Source organism: Martes martes, assembly GCF_963455335.1.
Source record: "Martes martes genome assembly, chromosome: 10".
Taxonomy (NCBI): Eukaryota; Metazoa; Chordata; class Mammalia; order Carnivora; family Mustelidae; genus Martes; species Martes martes.
The window spans coordinates 2,097,552-2,120,208 of NC_137898.1; the positions used below are offsets into that span (position 1 = coordinate 2,097,552).

Here is a 22,657-nt window from a genome sequence, read left to right on the forward strand (position 1 = left end):
GCTCACACACGTGGTCCACTTCCGCCGTGGTGGGAACAGACGCCACCTCTTGCTCGGGGGAACTGCAAGGGACCTGCCTTCCTCTTTGATCCGCATCAGGCTGCCCTCGGGCCGTAACTTTTTCATTCCTCTCAGCACAAAATTCGCTCACCTCGAAGTCTCATCCAGTTAATGACAGTGTCATGCTCCACGTCCAGCATCTTAGGATCCACCATTTTTCCCCCAGTCTCTGCCCAATGCCCAGTCTCCAAACCAGCACCATGTGCTTGAGGATTCTGATATGACAGGACCCCTGGCGGGGTCCTAATTTCTCTATCTGTAATCCATCGCTGCCTAGGAAACCAGACCTAAATGTCGTGACTCAAGACCACAGCTCGTTTTCTTGGTCACGATTCTGTGGGTCAGCAATTTGCAGTCGGCTCCGTGGGGAGGTCATTCTGCTGGCTTCGTGCGTGTGTTCGTGTGGTCCTCTGGGGCGGGGTGGTCAGAGGTGGCCTTACTCACGTGTCTGTTGCCTGATACTGGCCCTCGACTGGGCCACCTCTGTTCTCCTCCGAGCCACCTCTCCAGCCACCCAGCTCAGGCTGGATCATGCAGCCACGTTCCAAGAGCACATCAGTTATACACGGTGTGACTTCCCAGCATTCTTTTTGCCAGGGCAAGTGTCAAGGTCAGCCCAAATTCAAGTAGTGGGAAAACCAACTCTCTGTCCTGACAGAGGAGCTCCAAGCTTCTGGGCCACTGAATCCGCCACACCTCGAGATCTGTTTCTGTGGTCTCTTTTTTCCCTTGCTTTTCTCTCTTTTCAGTGTAAAAATACATAAAGACTCCATGATACTGTGTCCCATGATACTGTGTCCCTCCATGATCCTTCTGGCTTTCCTGCAGCACGTGCAAGCCACAGGACAGCGCACTCTTCCTGGCGGAGGCCTGGTCATGCACCGTCTCGGCAGCCAAAGCCCCCCCCCCCCTTCCGTGTGTGTGTTTCCTTCTAGAGTTTTTCTACACACATTATCAGTCATGTTTCCTGTTTTGATGTTTCTAGAAGGATCTAGGTTTCTAGATCTAGAGGGGAGACACTTGGGAAGGCGCCAAGTATCTGAGGTGCTGGGCACAGGATGAGGGCCACAGGGGCCACTCACCCCTCTTCTCCCTCCTCCCCTGCAGGCTGCGGGAACACCACCGGGCCACCATCAAGGTCATTCGGCGCATGCAGTACTTTGTAGCCAAGAAGAAATTCCAGGTGAGTCCTACACTGAGCCCTCCCACCCTGAGCCAACCAGAAACTCTTCTCCCACTCGCGGCAAAGGCTACAAGGCCTCCGTACCCTGCCACACCCTAGACCTGAGCCTTCCCTCGCCAAATACCCCGAAACAACTTCGTTTTCTTCTGTAAGACAGCGCGCCCCTGAAAGGACCCCGCACCGAGGTCCAGCCTAGAGCTGGAGGCACACAGAGCCTCGGGGACTCACCCTTCTCTCCCCGAATTGACCGGCAGATGACGCAGGAGTGAAAGAGGTGCTGAGTCTTCCCCACATCACCTGGACGGGAAGCGGGTCTCCTCGACCCCAGAGCCCTGTCCCCGGGAGTCAGTGCTCTTGGCCCGGTTCCTCCCCCGCCCCCAGGGGAGTCACAACAGAAGGGTGGCCTGGCACCCCAGGGTGGGGGGCCCCTATCCAGGGAGAAGGAAGGGCTCCTCTGTTGCGGCCGGAGCCGGAGGGGTGCCCTTGGCCAACCCCTTCCCTCCAGGGCCTGGTTTGCGGCAGGCACCCCTCAGAGGCCCCGGAGCCAAAGGGCCCCAGAGAAAGCCAGCTGGTAGCAGGCTCAGCTCCTTCCTCCGGCTGTGGGGACAGCCCTTGGTCTGAGGAGGTCCCCGGCTCAGCCTTCACTCTGAGAGCGTGTGGACTGCAGAATCGGGGACCCTCAGGTGCGCCCAGTCTCCTTCCAGAAGGCCCGGCCACTGTGCTCCTCCACCCCCAACGAGCGTCACACGCAGCCCAGGGCTCGGCGGCTGGCCGGTCTCCGGCAGCCCACGCACGCCGTCCCTCGACGGCGCTCTGCTGCCCGTCTGCCTGACGCCCCCGGGCAGGGAGGCTGCTCACCGCCGAACTGGGACAAGTCACGCAAAGGGTCCCACCAGGGCCTGGGACTTCTCGTTGCCCAAACACATGAGGCATCGTAAATGCCATTCTTGGCTGGGAGCCGGAGGTCTGCCTGGCAAGATCCTGGGGAAGACGTGACGGCCCCAGAGGTGGAGAGCATCTGAAGCCTGTGGCCCTGCCTTCCCTCCCGCAGAGGGGAAGCGTGGGAGGCAGGGAGCTGAAGGGGCGCTGGAGGAGGAGGGGCCCACCTCCCGGCAGCACCAGCACCTCCGGGTGGGGAAGGGGCACAGACCCCCTGCAGGAGACCACTCTGGGCAGCACGGGGGAGGTCCTGGGAAGGGCCGGGATGTAGCCCCCTCACTGGCCAGCAGCCTGGTGGGGACAACGAAGACCCCAGACATCAAACGGGTAGAGCAGGGGGGGTCAGTGGAGAATCTTCTAGAATGGGGATGGCCCCCACCCAAGAAGCCAGGCTGCTGAGTCTCCCGAGCAGGGCCCTACAAAGCAGCGGGGTGTAGGGGGGGCGCTGTGCAGGGTGGGCAGTGGGCTTGCCGGGTTTAGGGGCCCCCAGCACAGCAGGCAGAAACTTGAAGCTCTGACTGCCCAGTTCAGGTGTCAGTGGGCGGCTTCCAGCTTGGGACAGAGTTTGTCCTTGGCAGACAGGTGCCCGCCGCGGCGAGAGCTGACTTGGGGAGCACCCCATCCCCGAAAGGCAGGCAAGAAACTGCCTGTGGGTGTCAGCAGGGACCCCGTACTTCCTTCTAGGCTGGGGCCCCCTTTCCTGCTGCAGGACACAGGTCAGGGCCCTGCGAGTGGCTCCCAGAAGGCCAGGCCGCCCCACCGTCCCTGCTTTCTGCCCCACGTCTGTGCCCAGGACCTTGGGGCCCCCGAACAAAGCCGGTGGGGCCCTTTGAGTGGAGATGCTCCTGAGAGCCTCCCTGTGTGTCTCGGTGGGGCACCGAGGCTCTCGAGCAAGGGGGGGGACCGGGGCGGCCTCAGCCTCACCAGCTGGGCCATGTTGCCAGTGGTGACGTTCCACAGGGAGGAGGGACCCCCGGGGGAGCGGCCTGGAGGGAGCGCGGGGCGGTGAGGAGCTCTGCGGGCCCAGCTGTCAGGGAGGCCTTCCCTTCCCCCACGACAGCCTGTTGGTCTGTCTGCCCGCACCCCGACCCCGCCCCCAGCCCCAGGGGCTGCCGACGTGGCGGGTGGCCCCCCGCCTGCCTCGCTGTGGCCGATAAGTGCCCGGCGGGCCGCCCCTGTGTCTGGCCAGAGGAGCCAGAGGCTCTTAGCCCTTCGAGTTTGCCTTGAACTCCCGTGTCCACCGTCGGCCAGTCTGGGCAGCCCCGCATTATCTCGGCTCATCTCAGGCTCCTCCTGCTGCCGTCAGAGGAAATGAGCTCTGGAGGGAAAGCTGAGATGGTTTCACCGGCGGGGCCCCAGGCCACCCCTGACAGAGGCCTCCAGGAGTGCGGACCAGACCCTGGGGGCATAGCAGCTCCAAGATAAGTCTCAGGGCGCCCGGGGCCCCGCCGGGAGGCACGGACCCTTCTGTGCTCTGGGCTCTGAGCGAAGGGAGGCGGGGCTCACACGCCCCCCACCCCGGAGCCGTGCCCGGCAGCACCCCTCTCCAGCAGACCTGCCCGGGCGCGGGCTCCTGCTCTCCCTCTCTCTCTCTCACACACTCTCACGCCTTCCCAGAGGCACATGGGTGCACACACAAGGTCCCGACGTACTCGGGTGCCCGCGTCCACCTGCGTACCATGCGTGGTCCGTGCTCTCGAGCCTCTCCGGAAGCCCCCCGGAGTCCCGGGGCCCGCAGGAGGCTGACCGTCATGACCCAGGGCCACCTTCCATGTGCACACGGAGAAGGAGCTCAGACTCTTCCAGAAGGGAAACTCACACCCCATCTTCCAGAAGGAGGACCTAGGTCTGGGCACATTATCACCAGCCCATACCTAAATGTTGCTGTTACGACGGTCATTCAGCTGACCGTGCAGGGAGCCAAAGGCCCAAAGGCCCCGAGTCCTCTCCCATGTCCGCCCCGTAATCTCGCGACAGGTCTTGGGTATCGCCCACAAGGTGGTTCTGGAGCCCAGCACAGACCCCGAGGGTGACGAGTCTTCCTGTACGGGGTACAGCTGTACTTTGGGGATGATCGGGACCAATCCCGCCCTCCCCCACCAATCTCAGGGTCTTCATTTGGGGTCCACAGAGGGGCTACGTGTTGCCTGTGAGGGCCAAGGGCCCCACCTGCTAGGTCATGTGGGGAGACAGGGACCGCCTGGACTTCGGGGCCCAGCCCCTGGGAGGAAGGAGGCGTCTGCCGTGGAACTTCCAGAGTCCAGAACCCGAGAAGGGGAGCTGCCAGGACTCCGTCGAGTTGCCCACGTGGCTGGCAGAGCCCTCGGCCCATCAGAAGCACAGTCTAGGATCTGAAGAAGGTGACCCCGGGGTACCCCGTGTTTCTGGGAAAACAGGGCCAGCTGTGCCGTCAGACTAGGGGAACCCCAGTCTTGGGGGATGGGGCCACCGCAAGGAGGGGTAGGTTCTGCTGGGCAGGGAGGACATGTCCCCAGGGGACCCCAGGGTGGACACCCAGCCCGGACAGTCGGTGGGTCTCTGAGCCTCGTTCCTCGTGGTGTCTGCCCCGGCCTCCTCCACCGCGCAGCCTGGCTTGTCTCCCCGGCAAGAGGCAACGACCCCAGGCTCGTTGCTAATGCGGACTCCAGCGCTGATGAGTTTCCCTCGGGGCCCCACCCGCCCGGGCAACCCCGTGGCCCCTTGGATAGAGGGGCCGCGTTCCCACGCAGCTCTGGCTGGCTTGTGTGGGGGTAGGGCCTCTGGGCCGGCGAAAGCCCCACCGGCCTGCTGTGACCTGGGGGAGACCCTCGGCCCGCGGGCTCCTGGGAACGGGGCCAGAAACGTGGTTTTTGGTTCCACGACGTCGTGAGAAGCCTCGTGCTCGGTTGTGGTTTCTGGCGGTGTCACTTGAGCCCCGTGTGCATTTATGGGCTCTGAGGTGGCCCCAAGCCCAGGGGCCTTGGGGTCAGCGGCCCAGCCCTGCGTGGCCCCAGGCCCACCGCGGGAGCACCCCCTCAGAGCCCCACAGGCTGCCCTGTCGCAGAGAGCGGGCACAACAGGCTGGGGCTGTCACCCGAGGCCGCCTCTGCCGGCCTCTCCCCTGCCCTGAGAACGGTGCATGGGTCAGGGCTCAGTGTGGGGCCGGGAAGACCGTGGCTGTGCAGAGCCCGGCCCCTCCTGGCCCCGCAGTGGGATGGGTTCCTCCCAAGAACGGGGCCTGGTAACCTGGAGAGGGGAGGCGACGGGGCCCTGTGGTGCGTGGGCAGGAAGCTAAGGCTCAGAGAGGCCAAGCCGCCAGCCCAGGATCCCCCAGCTCCAGCGACCCAGCCCCAGGGCCGAGGGGGCCCTTGTGTGTGCCCTGGGCCGGGACAGCCCCATTGCTCGTCACTCGGCAGCCGTGACCTCCTCAGGTCCCCGAGAGGCCCCGTGCAGGCAGGCAGCATCACTGTCGCTGGTGGCATTGGGTGGACAGGGTGCGGCACAGGGTGCGGCACAGGGGGTGACAGTCTTTGTGCCCTGCAGCAAGCCCGGAAACCCTACGACGTACGGGATGTCATCGAGCAGTACTCCCAGGGCCACCTCAACCTCATGGTGCGCATCAAAGAGCTGCAGAGAAGGTGGGCACGGGGGCGGGGCGGGGGTGTGCATGGACGGGGGAGGGACACGGGCACAGGATGGGGTGCATGGATAGGGTGGGGTGGGGGGGTGTGCATGGAGGGGGCAGGACACGGGCACGGAGTGGGCAGTGCATGGACAGGGCGGGCGCGGGGTGGGGGGTGGCATGATGGATGCGGGCAGGGCGAGGGAAGATGGATGGGGATGGGGCAGGGGGCATGATGGACGCGGGCATGGGCACAGGGAGGGGCGGGGGGGCAGCTGGGCTGGGGGCTCCCCGGCCAGCCCGCCGCCCCCACAGAGCCACAGATACCCTCCAACTCCCCCTACCCCCACCATGCCACCTGGGAGCCAGGAGGGCCAGGCCTGCCCAGGACACACCCACTGCCCGGCACAGAGTCCTTCCCCCTGGGCTGCACCCCTGAGGCCTCCCCATCCTGCACCTGGAATCGGGAACACTAACTAGTGGGAGACGCCAGCTTCTGGCATCCGGCCCGAAGAGCTTGTGCCCACGGAAACACCAGGTGCCCGGGGCCTGCTCAGGCTCAGACTGGCTGTACCTCTCCAGTGGGCCAGCCTGGGAACCTGCCCCCTGTGTCCTAGGGTATGGCTGGGACACTATGTCCGTCCTGACCTCAACCAGAGGCTCAGGCTGCCCCCAACCACGGCTAACCCGCCGTAGGGACGTGAAGTCCACTTAGCTCGGCAGTGGGGCCTCACCCTGGAAGGGCCCGCTCCCCGCCGGTCTCTCTGAGCGTGGCTGAGGCGCCTGGCCTGGGCCTGGCCTGGGCTTCTTACAAGGGAATGACAGGACCCGGGGCACTTGCCCCGGGAGGAAGCTGACGGACTCTGCCCAGCCACTGCCCCTCGCCTCTGAGCACTCCCTGGAGGTAGTATGGGCCTCTGGGCCCAGGAGGACCCTGGCGGGCTCAGGGCAGTGGTGGGTGTCCCCAGAAGGGGTGAGTGGCTTGTCACCCTGCCGGGCACCCCACCTGTCCACTCACCAGTGGGCTGGGTTGGTATGTGTGGAGCCCGGGCCGAGCACGAGCTGGTCTCCCTCCCTCCCTCCCAGGCTGGACCAGTCCATCGGGAAGCCCTCCCTCTTCATCTCTGTCTCAGGTGAGTTTCCTCATCCAGACACCCTGCCCGTGCCAGACCCTTGGCCTCCCCTCCACCCACGCCCGCCTCTCCCCATCAGAAAGGGCCAGCAGGGCCAGCAGGGCCTTGGAAGCGCAGGACAGGCCCAGCCACCGGTGGACCCCTGCCACCACGCCCAGCCAAGGGCCTAGACATGTGCTTTATAAAGGAATTTTTGCTTCATACAGGATCTCTTTAAATGAGGGGCCTTTCTAGGCCCTCAGAGATCTGGGTGTGACCTTCAGGACCCCACGCGGGGCGAGTAGCCAGCCCAGAGGGACCCGAGGGGCCGCCAACAGCAGCAGCAGCTGGACGGGAGCCGTTCTCCAGCCCTGACCCCTCATGTCCCCCGGACCGGGGCTACAGCTCCCTCCAGGGAGGACAAGGCCAGGCCGGTCCCGTGGGTCGCCCAGCCCGAGTCCTGGTGGAAGCCGTGGCTCGGCGGGGGCTGGATGGCAGGGCGGCTGGCGAGGCCAACAGGGCGCCGGGGGCCGGGGCGGGGGGCGCAGAGTCTGCAGGCTCACGTCAGCAACCCGGTGGCACGTCCCAGGCTGCTGCGCCGCGGAGAAGCCGGTCTAAGCGGTTCCAGGGCCTCCCAGCGCAGACAGAAGTCAGGGTTCGGCCGTGGCGCAGTCCGCTGCATGCGGCAGCTCCGCGTCTGGCGAAAGCAGGGAGCAGACCTCGCCCCACAGGACCCTGTTGATGATAAGCACTGACCATCCCCTGAGGGCCAGCAGGGCTGGATGACGCGTCCCCCCGACAAAGGAGAGTGAAAGCCCTTGAACCCTGGCGCGAGTTACTAAAGTGGGACTCGGAGGCAGGAAGTGAGCACGTGCTGCCGGGGAAACGGCGCCCACGGGCTCGCCCACCGCGGGGTCGCCACGACCTCCCACTCCGACAGCACGCGGCCTCCACAGGGCCCAGTCCCTCGGGTGCGCCTGCCGCCCGCCCGCAGCCCCCGCAGGGACGGCCCCGTCCTCCCATGCCCCGTTCGGAGGCCCCGCGGGACCCCCCGCCCAGCCCACCCCCGCGCCTCCCACGGTTCCCACCGTGGAGGTGCTCACATGCGGGCCTTTGACCCTAGACGGCGCCCCCCAGCCCCCGTCACCCTTCCCTCCGGGCCCCTCCCCCGCCAGCACGCGCATCCCTGACTCGGGCGCTCTACCCCGCAGAGAAGACCAAGGACCGCGGCAGCAACACCATCGGAGCCCGCCTGAACCGGGTGGAAGACAAGGTAGGCGCGAGAGCCCCGGGCCGCGCCGGCTCTGGTGACGGTCATGGTCCTCGGGGCGGCACCCACAGCAGCCCTCGACTCACCCAGCGGCATCATGCGCCGTGTGCGGGCCGCCCTGCACCCCGGCCTGGGCTCAGGGCGTGCCCTGTGGCACCGGGGCCTCCCTGACCTGGGGCTCACGTCCACTCCCCCACTCGAAGCAGATGTCGGTCCCCAGGGCCCTGGTTTGTAGGACCTCTGGTACGTGGTGTCTTTACTGACAAGTGCCCCCTGGTGCCCCCAGGCCTCTCTCGGGAGTGGCTGAGGCTGCCCAGGGCACGGGGGACAGGGGTCGTCTATGCCGCCGCCGTGTGCGCTCGGGGAATTCAGAGGTGCTGACAGCGGTACAGGGGTGCGTCGCGAGAAGCTGGGGCTGCGGGCTCGAGGACCCTCCATGTGGGGAGCAGACCATGCTCGGGGAGCACCGGGCCGACCCAGGCCCCACTGCATATCCAGGTGGGACGTGGGCCTGTGGGTCCTTGGCACAAGCATGGCCCCTTGGCCACCGGGACGCCCCCGCCACCACCAGCAGGCCTGTGGGCCTCAGCGTGGGAGCCTCTGCCCGGGGTGTCCTGGGGAGCCGAGGGGGCCTTTCTCGGGCTCAGGCCCACCCTGTGAAGTCTCTGGGGTTCAGAGGGGGCCATTATCGTGCCCGACAGGTCGTCCATCTACACGGGCTTTATCTGAAAGTAGCTGGGAGACTAAAAATAGAGGGTTTCGCTGGGCAGGGCCTGTGTGTGCCGTTCGGCTTCCCTGGCAACGCCGGGCTCTGGCCCGCTTCCATCCCTGCTGAAGCCGGGCAGGCAGGGCAGGGGTGCAGCTCCCTGGGCCCCCGGCCCGCAGCATCACACCCTCCCCACGTGTACCGTCCGCCTTGGCCTGGGCTGGCCGCGGGGCCTGACATGGACGGGGCCAGGACAGGAGAGGGAGGGCCGCTGTCCAGGTGCCCACGGGGGTCCTCACTTTCGGCCTGGCCAGCTGAGACTGTGCAACCTCAACATCCGGCCTGCTGGAGGGTCTGGCCCCCGGGCGGTGCAGGCTCCGGCCAGGCTGGTACCTGGCCTGCTCTCGGGCAGATGGCCTGGTGGCAGGTGGCCTTGTCTGGCAGGAAGAGAGCAGGAGGGGTCGTGTCCCCAGGCGGCAGGTATCAGAGGCCCAGGGACCCTCCACGGAACCAGGGTGTCCTTGGCTCTTCCCAGTGCCTGGGGCCAGGGACTCGGGGTGGGCATAATTCTCCAGGAGCGGCTGGTGGCCACCCCCGGTGCAGCAGGCCAGGCACCCCAGGGGGAGCTTCTAGACAGCAGAGGAAGCAGAGGTAGGGCAGCAGATAGACCCGGCCCCCTTTCTCCAACCTTCTCACCCAGCCCTGGCACCCTGGCCAAGCAGGCTTTTGCTGACCAACCCCCAGTGCTGCTGGGAATCATGGTGGCCCCTGGATACACAGGCCTCCCTGCCCCAGGGGACCCAGGGAGTGGCCCTATTGCACTAGCTTCCAGATGCGCTCCCCTCTCCTTGACCCCCTGCCCTGGTGCTCGAGAATTTTCTTATGGCTCTGCTCTCTGCTTCTCAGGCCAGGCCACCCCTTAAAGCTCGGACTAGAGCCTGGGGTCCTCTGGGGATGACACTGGGTTGGGGACAGGGTCTCCTGGAGCAGCGCCCCTCCCCAGGCTGGAGAAGCAGACATCCAGCCACCTGTGCGGGTCTGACAACCAGGATGGCCCCATTGGCCACGGCTGCGGTGGGGCCCCGCTTGCCTCCTCGATACAGAATTACGGACGCGCCCTCGTGTCTTCGGGTCGGAACAACAAAGCGAAGTGTCTTCCAGAGTCCCTGATCCCTGGGGGCAAAGTTTGGGGACAAAGGAGAGGGGCGACCACTGGGCTGTGAGGGGTGACCGGGCAGACTGGGTCCGTGCTGTCTCCGTCCCCTTCTGCTGAAGGGAAGCGGTTCAGTCTGAGCCAAACCCAGCGGCGTGCAGTCTCCCAGGTAGCGCGCGAGCCGGTGCTCCGTGCCGTGTCGCAGCCTAGGCGGTCCCTCGAGGCGCTGGCCGAGATGGGCTCCGCCGGCCCCAGCCCTCCTCAGCTGCTGGCCAGCGCCCCCTCAGCGACAGACCCTGGGAAAGGGCCTCGCCGGGTCCAGAGGGCGCGGTGGCCCGTCCTAGGCCCCACATGACCGCAGTCATCACTGGGGCCGTTGGGACCATAAACCCCGGAGCCATCCTGCTGACTGCGGGAAGCTGGAGGCAGGAAGTCCAGCAGCCACCAGCCCTCAGGGGCCCAGGAGGCCTGGACGGTGCCAGCCGGCCAGAGGCCCCGGGCCTTCCCCGACCCCACTGGGCTGGCCGAGGGCAGGGAAGGAGCCCGGCCCTCATGTGGAATGCACAGCTCTGGCCGCAGCTAGGGTGGCGCTCCTGTCCCAGGTGCACGCACTCAGCTGCGGGACACGGGCTTGGAGAGGACGGGGAGGGTATTTGGGGAGTGCAGCCGCTGGCCCCCATTCTTAGGAACAGAGCAACTCTGAGGAGCAGGGGCCTGCGGTGTCCACGTGCAGGGAGCTGCCAGAGAGAGCCAGCTCGGCTTGTCCGGCGGTGCCTCAGTTTCCCTGCAAGGAGCCCCCTTCCCTTACGTGCAGGCCAGGGCCCTGAAGGGGAGAAGGGTCCCAGGGACTTGCCGCTCCCCGGAGCCCTTGTCACAGCTCCTGTGTGCCAGAGGGCCTCCCCCACCTCAGAGGGCCCCCCGCCTGTTCCTGGAGCACCTGGCACCCCTGTCTGGGCCTGGCCTGGCTGTGAGGGCCCACCTCGCTTTTGTGAAGAGCAAAACACCCGACAGCCTGCGTCCCCGCGGCCGCCCTTTAGCAGTGAAAGGGAAAAGCCCTCCTCGCGCTTCTGTTAAAATGCCCGGAGCCGCCACGCTCCCTCCCGTTGTCCTGGGAAGGAAGGACCTTCGTTCACGCCAATAAATCCTTGCAGGTGGGGAAACTGAGCCCCAGGGAGGCTGAGCAGTGTCCCACGGCCACACAGCGGGTCAGGCGAAGAGCTGGTCCCGGTGGGGGCCGCAGGTGGCGGGGAGGGCTGCAGTGGAGAGCCGGAGGCGAGCGCTAAGTGCTTCATGAACACGAAACCTTGAGGGTCGGGTCGAAAAGAGGCCAGGTAGCAGCAGGCGGGCCGAGCTGGGGACCGGGGGGGTCGGGACAGGCAGGAAAGCCCACGGGCTGCGCCGGCCAGAGCAGCGGCACAGACTAGGACAGTCCTGGAACAGGAGCCCTGAGAACATGGCCCCTGCCCACCCTCCTGCCCTGCGAGGGCTGCTCGGGAGGCAAGCGTCCCCTTGGCTCTCTGGGGAGCCGCGGAGAAGACGGCTCCAGCCCCCGCCCCCGTGCGTGTTCTCAGCTCAGCCCCCAGGACAGGCTGCAGGGTGGATGCCGAGCCCTGTGTGTTTTGCAAGCTCAGCTCCTCCTGCTTTTGCTGATATGAGGGGCACAGTGGGCCGGGAGGATTTCTTTCTTCTCTGTTTTTGCCAGAAATATTCACGGCTTAGAGCTGGACACAGGGAAGGTCTGGGCTTGTGGGCCCCAGTTCAGAGGGCGTGGGTGGGACAGGGCCCTCACCCCCACCATCAGACACTCCCTCCACGGTCTCTTGTCCTCAAACCCTGGCCAGGCACACCTCTCTCCTGGACGCGAAGGCCCCCAGCCCGGGAGATCCCCCCCAACGCACACACAGCACGCTGGCCCTGGACCCCTCTGCTGAGCACACGTTTGCCCCTCATTGGTACCAGACAAGCCCAGTTACCCAGGACCTGGGGTCTGCCCCAGACACGGCCCCTCGTGCTCTGTCCTCAGCCCAGAGGGACTCCTCCATCCCCCCCAGCCGCCAACTGGTCTGAGACCTGGTCATCCAGCAGCCCCGTCCCCGCTCACCCCCAAGAGCCACCTAGATACCACTCACCCATCTCTCTGGCCCCATGGCCTCCCTGCTGGGTCTAGGCTTTGGTCATCTCCCTCTGTGACCAGTGTCCACCTACCCATGTGGACTCCGGTCCCGCCAGCCCTTCAAAGTCTGTGTTATTTCTTAGACACAGCTGAAACCCACCTGCTCATGTTTTCTTCAGAATTTTTGCACTGACATTTCTGTGTGAGATACATTCATAATCTCATTTTCCTTTTTTACACCATCTTCATCAGGATGTGGGGTCAAATTTACATGAACCTCCCTGAATGAGTGCAGAAGTGTTCTCTCCTTTTCTACTTTCTAGAATATTTCATATGGGATTCGGAAATCTTCCCCTCCTGAACGTTAGGTGACATTAAAGGTAAAGCCATCCGAGCCTGGCGCTTTCTTTGTGGAAGAATTCACAGCCCGAGTCAAGGACATGGCAGCTATAGGACGGTGGGTTTTCTACCTCTTCTCGTGTCAGTTTTGTTCAGTTGTATATTCTAGAAATCTGTGCGTTTCTTCTCCATTTTCCAATTTACTGGTGTTATCATTTTAATGTCTGTATCATCTGTAGCTAAGCACCAGTTACTAATTTTCAGACTTTCTAGATTTCTAAGGTGTGACTTTAAGGTTCTCCATTTTCATCTAACAACCACTTAAAGTGCATCGTCCAGTTTTGATACATAGCATTTAATTCCAATATCCGCTCGCTTACGCACATTTCTCATCTCCGTGATGACCTCTTATTTGTCCCAGCAGCTCTTTCCAGCATGACTTTTGTCATTGTTAGAATTCTAAGAATTTTCTAATTGCTCACTTGTCACTGAAAGTGGTTGTGTAGCATCAGTCCTTTGAAATACTATGAAGCCTTTTTTTTTTTTTAAGATTTTATTTATTTACTTGACAGACACAAATCACAAATAGGCAGAGAAGCAGGCAGAGAGAAGGGGAAGCAGGCTCCATGCTGAGCAGAGAGCCCGACGAAGGGCTTGATCCCAGGACCCTGAGATCACGACCTGAGCCAAAGGCAGAGGCCTTAACCCACTGAGCCACCCAGGTGCCCCTTTAATTTTTATTTTTTAATTTTTTGCTTACAGATATCCAACGGCCTTGGCACCTTTTGTTGAAAACACTGTTTTCCACATTGACTTGTTGCAACACCTTTGTCAGAAATCAACTGAGCATACATATATGGGTTTGTTTCTGGATTCTTAAGTCTGTTATGTCTGTATGCCCATCCTCAAATCCACATTACGCCATCTTGATTATTGTAGCTTTATAGCATGTTTCGAAAACAGGTAGTGTGAGTCTTCCAAGGTTTTTTCCTTTCTCAAATTGTTTCGCTCATTCTAAGACCTATGAATTTTTTTACGGATTTTAGAATCATCTTGTCAGTTTCAACTGAAAGGAAGAAAGAGAGAGAGAGAGGGAGAGAGGGACAGAGGAGGGAGGGAAGAAGAAAGCTGGGATTTTGGTAGGGATCGTGTTGAACCTATGGATCTATTTGGGGAAAATCGACGTCTTAGTGATAGTCTCCTAATCCATGCACATGTGCCTGTGCGCACTGTTCACTTGGTCTGCTCAAGGTTCCTCCATCTTTGGCGTACAGTTCTCACACAGCTTTTGTTAAATTTACTCCCAAACATTTTATGACTTTGGTGCTGTTGTTAAGAGAACTGTTTCCTTCATTTCATTTTTTAATTGCTTACAACCAGTGTCTGAAAATACTATTAATATTTTATGTCAAACTTGGAAAATGTGACTTTGCTGTTATTAACTTCAGTAAGTTTTGTTGTTATTGTTGTTGATTCCTTAGGATTTTCAACATGTAGAGTCACGACAGGTGTGAGGAAGGGCACACCTGCCCTTCCCATCTTCCTTCCCCTCTGGGTGCCTTTAATTTCTCTTCTTGCCCATTTATGCTGCCTTGAACACCCAGGGAAATGTTGACTAGAAGTAGCCAGGCACTGTCGAATTGAGAAAATCACTCAGTCACTCCCTGTCCAGTGTGCTGTTAGCTGCTGGTTTCCCATGGGTGCTCTTTATTAGGCTGAGGGTTTTTCCTTCTACCCTTGGCGTGTTCAGAGTTCTTATCATGAATGGATATTGGATTTTCTCAAATGCCCATTCTGCATCTTTTGAGATGGTCAAATGATATTTATCCCTTATGCTACTAATATGGCGTAATAACCAGTTTGTGGGGGTTAAACGAACTTTGCGTTTCCCACTTGGGCAGGGTTGATCGTCTCTTGTACACGTTGCCATGTTCAGTTTGCTAACATTTTGTTAAGAATATATCTCTATTCATAAAGGATATTGATATGTAGTTTTCTTATGATTTTTTTTCTGATTTTGGTGTCCGGTTTTTAAATTCTTTCATTTTCAATCCTTTATACACATTTTGGATGTCTTTTGCAAACACTTAATGGCCGAGAGATTTTTTTTTAATCATTTAACACATTTATATTTAAAGTAATTTCTAATCTGCTTGGATTGACTTCTAGCAATGTATATTGTGTTTTCCTTTCATACTAAAATTTTTAATGTTTATTTTGCTCTGTGTGTTGGGTTGAGTACCATTTCTCAGTCTGCTTTTTTCCCTACTGGTTTTGAAGTTATATATTCTATTGTCATTCTTGTAGATGTTAACCCAGAACGTTTTAAATGGATATATAACAGTTAATTGCTACTTTACCCACATCTGTAATAAAACGTTAGAAAACTTTAGACTCAGTCACTCCCCCGCTGACTTACAGTCTTTGTTGTTGTATATTTTAGCTCACTCGTGTTTATTTTTTTTAGCCGAATGATTCATGAATAATAATGCTTCAGACAATCAATATGTGTTTAAACATACTCGCCTATGTTACCTCTTTCGTCACTCATCATTTATTTTTCATCTCAGATCTTACATCTGGAACCACTTTTTTCCCAGCTGATATATTTATTAGAATTTCTGTCTCAAAAATCAGAATCTCTCCGATTTTATTTTATTTTTTTAATGACTTCTTTTGCTGTCGTTCTTAAAAAATATTTCCACCGGGAATACAGTTCCAGGCCCTAGGTTACCAAAATGGTTTTCTCTCCGCACGTTGGAAATATTATCCAACTGTTCTTTGGCGTATCTGGCTCATCCTGAGAGCAGAGGTGAAGCCGAGTGCTTCCTCCTCAGAAGGCAGCGCGTGTCTTCTCTCTGGCTGCTTTGTAGATCGCTCCTGTGGTTCTGGTCTTCTGCATTTTCCCCGCAGGGTCTGCATGGAGTTTCTCTTGTTGGTTCTGTTTGAAATCGGTGAGTTCCCTTCATCTGTGGTTCGGCGTCCAACGTGAGTTCGGAATTACTCTCTGTCATTACTCTTCAGATCTTACTGGACGCTGAAAGATAATGAGCTCCTGGTGTCCTTCTGGAATTTTCATGAGGCCTGTGGCAGACCCTCTCCCTCCCCACTACATTCCTTAACCTCTTGTACTAAAATCAGATTGTCTCTGTATGCTGTCTTCTGGATGACGTCTTCTGGTCCACCTTCCAATTCACTAATTATTTCTTCAACTGTGTCTAATCTGCTGTGAAACCTGTCCAGGGAATTTTTAATTTCAATTAGTTTTCTATTTATGAAACTTCTATTTGGCTCTTATTCACACCTGATTGGTCCTTTTTAGTAGGCTTTCTCTTCATCTGTGTATTTAAACTTTAAAAAATCTTGAAATGCATTGAATGGGGCTATTTTACCTTTTGTTTCTATTAATTTTCCTGTCTCTTTGTGAGTCTGCTTCTCTGGTCTTTGTTTTTTCCTGACTGGTTTTCATTCATGGTGTTTCATTGCCTTTCAGGGATTTGTTTCCTTAAAATCAGAGAAGTTTATATGTCCTAAAATTTATCTGTGGGTATTCCTGAGGCCTAGCGGAATTGAGGGTCTCGAGGGGGAATCTATGGCTCCCGCTTCCTTTGCTGTACATGTGGGGGGTACTACCATCCTGGACTTCAAATTCTAAGCTCAGAGTTTTCCAGAAACACACCCCGGAAGGGTGTGTTTGGGCTTCCAAGCTGAGCATGGATGCGATTTCTCAGAGTGAACATTGTTCCACTGCCCTTAGCCGCAGATGGTTCTCTCTACAGCCTTTTTGGGAAGTGTGTTATTTCTCACTGACCCTCACACCAAACAGAGTCCTTTGAAGGTCCCAGTTTCATGTAGGGCTGCACGGCGAGACTCCCCACCTTGGGCAGGCCCGGGCTTGGATGCCATCCGTCAACTGTGAGAGTCATGTTTGCTCAGCTCGTCAGGTGTCTTCAGGGCACGTCTTACGTCTGTGGCTTCCACTCTCACCGCGCTTCCAGCCTCTGACCTCCCATACGTCCCGCTGAGCTCATCAACGCCCGTGAGCCTGTCTCGCCAACACACGATCAGACAAGCTCCCATCCTCGCACTGTGGGCAGAATCAGGATTTTGAAGACAGGATTTTTCTGGGAAGCCTGCGTCTCCTGGCTGCAGTGTCCTGGCTCCCTGTGCTGGTCCCCGACTCTGCTGCCTTCCGGCCCCTATAACTCTGGGAGTGACTGGGTGGTAGTGATAGGTCTGCTTTATGCTGGTCTCTGGGGTCTCAGTCGTAAGTGGATCTCATGCTGGAGCTCCAGGGGGTCTGGGTGGGGCTGCCAGCCCTCAGCAGGCTGGACTGAGAAGGACCCGCTCCTACAGCCTCTCCACCCCTCAGAAAGGGGGGAATCCCCCCGCTAACTTGTACTGAGGCCCACTGGCCTAGTTCAGCTAAGGGCCTCTAGACTAGGGACCAGCAAACTGGGGCCTCAGAGCCAGATCTCGGGCCGGACCTGTTTTCACATTAAAAAGCAAGAATAAATAAATAAGTAAATTCTAAAACAGAACTCAGAGCTTGAATGGCCTCCACACCTGTGATATTTGCAGTCTGGCCCCTTATGGAAAAGTTTGCTGACCCCCAGTCTAGGCCAGGGTCATCCAGTAGAAATCTAGTGGGAACCACAGATACAACCTAACATTTCTTAATAGCGATAGTCGAAAAGATACAAAGAAATCGATCAGATTCACTCTAACCATGTATCTTATTGAACCCGGGAGGTTGAAAATATTATCACTTCCGTATATAATAAATATGAAAAGAATCGTTGGGATGATCGACATTGTTTGCTCAAATGCTGGGCGTATCTCACACTCACCGTGCGTCCCAGCTTGGATGCCGTGTTTTCCTAAGAGCTACTCAGTCCGCATTTAGATACAAAACGTGCAGTTAAAAAAGGAGGGTCTCTTACCTAAGTCATTCCAAACATCCTTCAAGTTTTCCCAACCCTGAATTGGGGGTCTATATTTAAATTTGAATTCGCTTAACTTAAATCCAATTAAAATTCACTTCCCTGGTTTCACAAGCCGCACATCAGCTGCTCCGGGACCCCATGGAGCTGCTGAGCAATGATCGCACAAGGCCGCTGTCGTGCGGCACCCCAGCACCCAACCCACGGGGGGATCGCCTGCTGAGCGGTGCCCAACACGAGCACCTCATAAGCCCCGACGTCCCCAGCACGGGCATGTCCTTGTGGGCCCCACAGCTCCCACAGGATGTTCCCCGGATTCCCTCGCTCGAGCCCCCGGAGCCCGTGACCCACGCCTCCCTGTCCACTGCCTGCCCGGGACTCTGGTCCTCCCACCAGCTCTGTCCCCCAGTGGCCAGGCCTCCCCCGACTCCCGTCCGGCTGCTCGGAAGGCACCAGGCTACCCTGGGCTCCATCGTGCCCCTCACCGCCAGCTCCGGCTGGTCGCACCAGAAGTCGGGCGTGGGGGGGCTCCCCCGACAGCCCTGCCCCCCCGCCCCGTTCAGAGCCCCCCCCACTTTCCTCCGCCCCTCCCCCGCCCCCGCTCCCCGCGCTGGTGACTGGCTCTTGAGTGACACGGCCGTAAATAGGCGGAGGCGGGGGCTCTGGCTGATCAAAGGGCCCCTTCAGAAGCCTTCATTAGCTGCTATTCTGGGAACTGGTTATTTTAAGGTTAGTGTATTTTTTCTTTCCTGAGGAGCCGTCTTAGTGGACGGCGAGGGCCTGAGGTGCGAGCTCTTCAGTCAAACCACACAAGCCGTGTTTTGTCTAGGGTTTCAAAGATAAACCTGTAACGAGAGCGCCGGTTGACGCTGAGCGCCACTACCCCCCTTCCCGGGCCGGGGCGGGCGGCCGGCCGGGGGGTCCCGCGCCCCGCGAGCCGCACGGGGGAGACCTGGCGGGGCCGGGGCGGCCGTGCTCCTGGCGGGGGCCTGAGGTCAGAGCCCTCGGGGCCCCTGGGCCCTCGTGCCCGGCCTTCTCGTGGCCAGGCCCGGGGGGCTTGTTCGGCCCACGGTCTCCCAAGGGAGGCTGCCCACCCTCCGCTGTGGCCGGGGTGGCGGGGGGCACACGCCGACGCCACCGTTTAGGAAGAACGCGCCGCGCTGGGGGGTACCCCGGGCCTCGCTGGTGGGGATGCGGGTCACGGCGCCACGGAGCTCTGGAAAGGAGTCTAGCGCCGTGTGCTCCCGCTAGAGAATCCTGTGCCTGGTGGCTCCCGTGCCCACTCCCGGGATGGCGGAGCACCGGGGCCTGGGGGTTTCACGGGGGACACTCGGCACAGCCCGGTATGTAGGAGCGGGACGGGCAGGGGGATTGAGCAAACAGAGGCCCCCCAGCGGCAAGAGGGACCCCCTCACGAGCTGCCGAGGAAGATGATGAGGGCTGGGATGATGAAGGCGCGTGGCCCCCGACGGAGGTGGGGAGGACGGCGCGTGCCCAGTGGGGCTGCAGGGCGGGGGACTGGGGGGCACCCGTGCGCGCCCCTGAGATGCTCCGTCCTTCCTTGGCCAAGGTCGAGATGCCCCTTCCAGGCCGTGTGCGCCTTCCCAGGTGCAGCCTCCCACGCTGGGGCTCTGTCCTTTGTCCAAGGGGGCTGCTCGCCCACCAGGACCCAGGGCTCCAACCCTCCACTCCCCTCTGCAGGCCTCCAAGTTCCCTCTAGGGCTTGGAAGTGGGTCTAGACCTTCCCCTCAGTCCGCAGGGGCCCGGCGCCCTCCAGGCCTGAAGGCCAGCCTGGAAGGGACACACTCCTGGCCTCCGCTCCGCCCTGTGGGGGAGAACGAGTCACTGGCCCTTCCCAGAGGAGTTTGGGGAATGGAGTCCCGGCAGGGCAGCCCTTTTCCAGCCACGTGATGGTAGGAGCAGGGGCCTTTGGAGCCGTCCGTGAATCAGGACATCTGTCTGACCATCCATGGGCTTCCAGGGGCGGCAGACTCACCCATGCCTCAGGCCTGCCCACCCGAGTGCTGGCCTCCACGGCCACCTGCCCTAACCCATGCACGGCTCATTGCGGCAGCCCCTCTGCCCCTGGCAGGGGCCTAGGACAGCCTAGCCCCGAAGGGCCCTCACGCTGGGCTTGGTTCTGTAGCTCAAGTCCCCAGCAGGGTTAGAAAACACCCGGGAGACAGGCCGTGTGGCCCTCCAGCATGGACTGGCACCCAGCAGGCAGCAGTAGGCACACTTGCACAAAACAGATAAGTGGGGGCGATGGGAGGGGGCCGTGGTTAGCTGCGGGGTCCATCCCGTCGTCTGAGCAACTCTTCGCATCAAGCTCAACCCCACGGTCCAGGCAACAGGGCCAGCACGGGAGTCGGACATCTGAAGGGAGCCCCTTCGCAGAGGTCAGAGGAGCGAGTGAGGCCTCGCGACCAGGGGTATCAGGGTGGCCCAGTGGCAGACAGGCCCAGTCACCCCGTGGGGCTGAGTTGCTCTCCTGAAATGAAAGCACTGGTCAGGGCGGCCCCTGAGGGACCTGCAGGCGCTCTGGGCCTTCCCCCCATCAGGGGTGAGGCCAGAGCCCCCAGCAGGGTCTAAGGGGTTTGGCCACCAAGGGGCCATGGTTGTGGGACGGAGGTCAGAGCTGGCCTGGACCTGGACCCCGGAGCGCACGTCAGGGCTGACGCCCAGGGCAGCATGTTGGCCAGAATGAGCCCTGGGCCTCGTCTGACACGAAGGCAAGAGGCAGGAAGGCTGACCTCACGGTCAGCCCATGACTGACCCCAGTCCACTCCCTCCTGGCCAGCAGGAGCAGATGCCCCTTGGCTGCCCAGGAGGGACTGTAAGTGCCGGCTTTTGAAGTCTGTTTCTGGCCTTGAAAGGCCCCACAGGGGCCAAAGAGTCTCACCTGCAAGGGGACAGAAAGGTCTAGAACGTGATCCCCGGTATGACCCTCCACCCAGCAGCAGGTCCCCATCTCTGGGAACACAGGGCCATGGTGCCCAGGCATGGGCCTGGAGGAGCCCATGGGGAGATACCCAGGGCTCACGGGGCCTGTCGCTCTCTGAGCCTCAGTTTCCCCCTCCGTCCATGGCCTGGTCTCCCGTGATGCCCAAGAGGCCCAGAGCCTGCCCAGAGAGTTGCCAACAGCTAGGCCATCTAGGTGCCTCCGGGGCTGGGTCTTTTCACCAAATTTATGGACCCGGAGCCACATCCCTCCCTGCTGTCCTGAGCCTGGCAGCCAGGCTCCCACACACACATCCGGATGCCGGTTGACGGATGGTCCAGGCCTCCCACTTACAGGTGGGAAGCCCCCAAGGACCTCCCCATCTCCCCTCCCCATCTTACAGAGGACAAAACCCAGCCTTCCCTTTGCACCTGTGCTTCCAGCGGCTGGGTTCAAGCCCTGCCCCCTTGGCTCACTAGCCATGAGAACCAGTGAGTCACACCAGGGCCTCTGTAACCCCATGAGTCAGTCAGCGGAGGGGGTGATATTAGTGCTACTGGGCCAAGTGCTACAGAGAATTCCTAAGTGGATCCACATCCATACCCGAGGAACTTCACGTGCAAAGGCCCTGTGGCGTGGGGAAGTACGGCAAGTTCTAGGACCAAGAAACCTGATGCAGACCTCCGGGAGAGTGGGCATGAGAGTGGACCGGCCATCGGGCAGGGAGTGGTGCTCAGGGGCCCATCCGGGAGTTCAAGCTCTGCTCTGACCCCATGCACTTCTGGGCCTGAGCCTCAGTTTCCACAGCTACACCATGGCCTGTTGTTTCTGTGGCTCCAGGCAGCGGCCGAGAATTGTTCTTTCCTCCACACCTCCCTCCCTCCCTCCTGGGTGTTTCCCTTCCGGTCTGCCCAGGGACGATACTGCCCTCCCCCACCCCCTGCCTCCCCACGCCTCCCACCGCCCACAACGAGGCCTCTCCTGAATGACTCTATTTATAGGCCGCAAATATTGGCCAGAAAGGAAATTTACATTTTTTTGAAAAAATGGAGCTCTGGTCCGTGCGAGCTTGCGCGCGTTGACTGAGAAAGGCCCGGGGCGGGGAACGGCGGGCAGAGACGGCGGGCGTGCGGGCCAGCAGGCGGTGGGCAGCGCCCCCCGGCCCCCCGCGAGCACGGCGAGCAGCACCCCCGGGAGAGCCGGGTGGGCAGGCCGTCTGCGGGGGCCCAGGCGTGAGGGCGGCCGGAGCCTCGTCTCTGAGGCGAACCCTGCCCAGCCGCCTTGGCCAACCTCAGAAAAACATGTATTTTGATCAAAATGGGCCCTTTTTTTAAACTGGTCACCCTGCGGGTCAGGGCACAGCCTGCCCCCAGCCGATCCTGCATATTAAGCAGTGGCTTGGTCACCACCAAAAATAGATGTCCCAGCCCGGAGGGAGGGCTGTCCCGCCGCCCGGAGAGGGGGCAGCGGGCCCAGGCCCCGGCGTGTGGGCCCCAACGGCCGGCCGTGGGGAGCCCATGCCCGGCACTCTGGGGACCACCGCCCCGCGGGGTCCCGGGGCCGGGCCAGGGGCAGGATGTGAACTTCCGGGAGCATCCAGGGGTGGGACCTGGGTGTCGACCACGGCGGCCCAGGCCTGGTGGGGCCCGAGCGTGGCCCTGGCCCGCGGGGCGGGGCGGCAGGTGGACGCCAGCAGGTCCCCCACCGCAAAGCCACATGCAGCGAGCAGGGGGCGGCCTCCCCCCGCGCGGGCCTCCGGCACCCTCCGGCCTGGGGCTCCCCTTCTCCTCGGAGGCCGAGTCCACAAAATGGCTGACGGGGCCGTCCAGGCCGGGCCGCGAACGCAGGGAGTCGCCGCGCGGAGCTGGTGTTTATTTTGCCGCGCGAACGGCCTCTCGTTGCCCGGGTTCTGAGCGCTCCAGAGGCAGATGGAAATTTTTGTGGATTGAACACGGGGCTGAGGCGCGCTGGGCTGTTTGGGTTGGCAGCGCGCTCCCTCCCCACCCCGTTCCTCATCCGCTGCTCCCGCCCTCGTCACCCGAGCATCCATTCATGCCTCCGCTCCCGGTCCCCTCCCCCTTCCTCCACTCCCAGCCCTCGGTGCCCGCCCGCCCTCCCCCTGCCTTGGGGCGGCACTGGGGGGAAGGGGGCATGCTGGCCCAGAGCAGGGCAGCCTCGAACCCCCCCCCCCAACAAGCTGGGAAGATCCTGCGGGATGACGGAAGAGAGAGGGGACAGGCCGGCTCCTTGGGGCCCTTTTCGGACTGGGGGCCCCTCTGACCTCCAGATCCTCCTCT

At 60.6% G+C, this 22,657-nt stretch overlaps 1 protein-coding gene across 2 annotated transcripts in view; it reads left to right on the forward strand.

Moving 5' to 3' along the window:
* Nucleotides 1-22,657, forward strand: part of KCNQ1 (potassium voltage-gated channel subfamily Q member 1) — a gene marked incomplete at its 5' end in the record, with an annotated part of 316,188 nt that overhangs the window by 241,179 nt on the left and 52,352 nt on the right. For both annotated transcript variants that reach the window (XM_080817777.1, XM_080817778.1), the window contains 4 exons: nucleotides 1,168-1,243; nucleotides 5,705-5,799; nucleotides 6,870-6,916; nucleotides 8,107-8,168. In XM_080817777.1, the coding sequence (XP_080673903.1) occupies nucleotides 1,168-1,243; nucleotides 5,705-5,799; nucleotides 6,870-6,916; nucleotides 8,107-8,168 (280 nt within the window). The remainder of the gene's footprint in view (nucleotides 1-1,167; nucleotides 1,244-5,704; nucleotides 5,800-6,869; nucleotides 6,917-8,106; nucleotides 8,169-22,657) is intronic.